A 3,533-nucleotide genomic window follows, 5' to 3' on the forward strand; every position below is an offset into this window, starting at 1 on the left:
GCTCGGTCCGGTTGTGTCTAGCTCGGTTCGGTTCAGTTTGCTTTCCATTTACACACGATAAGTTATCTCAGTTAATGAGCTCGGACCGGTCTCAGCACGGTTTTTCAAGGGTAGTGGAAATGGGGTATAAAGCTGCAGAGTGGCAACACTTTGAAAAAGCTGTGGAAGACCATCTTTATCAAGCTTTTTATCTCGCATACAGTACAAACTGTTGTTTTTAGATGTAGATGTGCATATATAGATTTTGAAGTATTAAAAATAAATAGGTGTGTGACAACATAAAACTATATGTCAGTATTATAGATGTGTCTCTATCTATGTATATATATTAGAAAAAAAACGTATTTATAAATATGTGTACATATAAAAAGTGGCACATTATGAGAAACTTGTCTGAAATGAACTAAACAAACACTCTCACCACTAACCAAGTTGGAATTTCATTTTGCTTTGGTGAAGATCAGCAGTCATCCAGGTCATAGTCAGTCCAACAAAATGAAAAAAGTAAAAAAAAAAAACAAAAACACTGGACTTTGTTTTCCAAGTTCGAAGACGTTTCGTTTCCCATCCAGGAAGCTCTCTCAGGTTTATAGAGTGGCACAAACAAAAACTGGTTACAGTATTGAGTGGAAATAATACCTAAAAACTACCTGGGCGTATGATGTTTTATTTTTTTAATCACACTCTGTCATTTTGGTGCAGTGGTGTAACAGTAAGGGGATCCGAGATAAGAAATGCGCAGAGTGAGCACATTTTAAATGGAAATGATTTAAGCTTTCTGGTGTTTTTTTCTCTCTGTAATGCCCTCATACTTCAGTGCATCACATGCCATTGCACAGATGTCTTTTCCTGCATGACCGACTTATTACAGCTCTCAATATCTTCCATATTTTTAAAAGAAGAAAAAAATGATTTGGCATTTTCTTCTTGTTTTCAGTTCCAGGAACTTCAGGTTGACCGGGAGATGCTGCTGACCACCAACCGGAGCCTGGCTGAGGAGAGCCTGGCTCGGCGACCCCGGCTTAATAACGGCAAGCTCCAGCTGGCGGAGAAATACAAGGAACTGTCCAGCCTCGTAACCACATGCTGGGAAAAACAGAGTCAGCTGGGTGAGTTCACCTCGCCACTGAGGAGACACAGAGAGGGGGACGTGGTTCAGGTTTCATGTGCTGAAATGTCAGTGGGCGACCATGATGGCAGGGTCACTGGTTAGTATCCACGGTTGGATCGATGATCACATTTATTTAAAAAGGGTTTTTTTCCCAGCATTCTCAGACAATTCAATTAAAACAGACATAAAAATCAGTCAGGAAAGGTCGCCTCTCAGCCACTTAAGGTTGAAGCTAATTACATACCATAACCCACAGTGGCTCCTCGGTGTCTTCCCTGGTAATTGCAGGAAGACACCCAGAATGACTCCATAGTCTGCGACATGGAAAGCAGAGCGGTATTTGAAAGCCATCCAGCTCTCTGTGACAGCTTAGCTGGTTCTGAGAGCGAAGGAAGCTTCGCATCAGAGTAGAGAAAAGCTTCAGAGTGTCACCGAGACGAGCCTTCATCTGCTCAGCCAAAGCCTCAGCATGACTGGAGTTCGGTCATGGGAACCAAATGGAGCATATCAAATGCCAGCAGGAAGCTTGCAGCAGTTGTCAAGAAATTTGCTTTTTGTTTCGGCAACTTATGCATCTGACAGTGCAGCTAGCCGCAGGGCAGCAGCAGAGGATGTCGTCTAAGCCTTGATACTAAATTTTAAGCTCGGTGGGTAAGCGTTAAAGGTTCTTACAGCGCGAGTCGAATCACCAATGGGTGAAAGAGGAAGCGTTGCTGCATTAATTTCCATAATGTCTTCTGCCCCCTTTAAGTTCATCTGTGCTGTAATAAAAAGTCCAGACTTGTGCCTCAGCTGCAGGCCGGTGATGGAAGTTGGGTGGAATGCTAAACTTCCTGTGGATGTGCATGCAGCACACAGATGCTATCCCACCTCCCCGGCGAGGCAGGATGGGCGGGGGTCCGTCCTTGCCTCCTTCCTGCTCACATCTGATTCTCATTTGGCTCTGCAAGACGGGGGACAAGAAATATGAATGGGATGGCTTCACTTGATGTAAGCGTTCCCAGCGGAGGCGAAGTTGCGGGTCGCTGCGGGCGGCTGCATCGTTACATGCATCCTGCTTTTTTTTTTTTTTTTCCTCTGAGGGGGAATCTGTGAATGGGGAAAGCTGGCAGGGTGGGAAGCTGGCCGGCTAGGTGGAGAAGAAACATTAAGACTTCCTGGCTTAGAGGTTCTCATAAATATCACAGCCACTGAGGGGCTACTTTTTAAACAGATTACTTAGCAATTTTTAAATGTATACACAATCATTTTCACACCACTCGAAGAAATCCTACATCTTTAAAAGCATAAAGGCTAATAACTGGGTTTACTGTCCTGCTGCAAACTCTCATGGACAGCAAAACAGAAGAAAAGTCAGATTTAGAGGTAATTCGGACCAGATGTAGACCAGAGGTTGGTATGTAAAGGATTTGCAAAAAGCTGGCAGGACTAGAACAGTGTGAGGGGGGGCAAGTGTTGGCATTGGGTGGAGGGAAGTGCAATTTGTAGATAAACAGCGTCATTAAGAGCAAGAAACACAGCAGACAAGTCTGGGAGAACATTGTTGAGAATTTTAAAGCAGGGTTAGGTTAGAAAACAGCTCTGATCTTGGAACATCTCCTATTTCGTCTCATTAAAATAATCCAGTCAAAGTTTAGACCTAAATCCAGTCGAGGATCTCTAGCAAGACTTGGAAGCAGATTTTCCAGGATGCTCTATCCAGCCTGGCTTTGTGTGAGCTGTTGTACTAAGTTTATCTTGTCTTGATTTAAAGCACTTTGTAGAAAAGGCAAAAAAGAATGAACAATCTGGGAAAATAATAGAATATAGTCTACTTTTTCTAGATGTTTGTTCATTTGCATAGTTGCCTTTAAATAAACATATTCTCAGAAAATAAATAGTTTTTATATATAAAAATATATACAGCTGACAGATAGCTTCTCTATTATTAAACTGGTAAAAAAAAAATTTTAGGTTTGTGAAACAATATTGGACCATGCAACACACAGATTTACCTTGACAAAGCCTCAAGATTTATGCACAAAAATAAACCTTTACATGAAATGATGTTTTGTTTCTATAAAGTGTTTTTTATGTAATGTTTTCCTAATGTGTTTTTTTGTTGGCATTCATATAAATATAGTGGTGTGATAACTTAGTATACATTTGATTGGTTTTTGGATGCATCTAGGGCTGCAAATAACGATTATTTTAAAAATCGATGAATCGGCCGATTATTTTTTCGATTAATCGATGAATCGGACAAAAAATATTTTTTATGTTAACCTCTTTATTCCAAAATAAACATTTTAGACAGAACAAACAAGCACACAAGTACAGGTTGCTCATTAACTGTACTGGTGCAATGGTGAAAAATAAATGTTTGTGTTAAAACTACGCAAACTTACATGAGAAATGTAGCTGTACATCCACAAAATATAGG

The 3,533-nt window shown here is 40.8% G+C and overlaps 1 protein-coding gene across 1 annotated transcript in view; it reads left to right on the forward strand.

Annotated features, from left to right (window-relative positions):
• Positions 1–838: 838 nt before the first annotated feature.
• LOC107093068 (vacuolar protein sorting-associated protein 37D-like) overlaps positions 839–3,533 on the forward strand; it is a 52,364-nt gene continuing 49,669 nt past the window's right edge. The window contains exon 1 of the mRNA XM_015387888.1: positions 839–1,109. Within this exon, the coding sequence (XP_015243374.1) occupies positions 854–1,109 (256 nt within the window). The 5' untranslated portion in view covers positions 839–853. The remainder of the gene's footprint in view (positions 1,110–3,533) is intronic.

The sequence above is a fragment of the Cyprinodon variegatus genome, unplaced genomic scaffold, assembly GCF_000732505.1.
Source record: "Cyprinodon variegatus isolate N-32 unplaced genomic scaffold, C_variegatus-1.0 Scaffold406, whole genome shotgun sequence".
Lineage (NCBI taxonomy): Eukaryota > Metazoa > Chordata > Actinopteri > Cyprinodontiformes > Cyprinodontidae > Cyprinodon > Cyprinodon variegatus.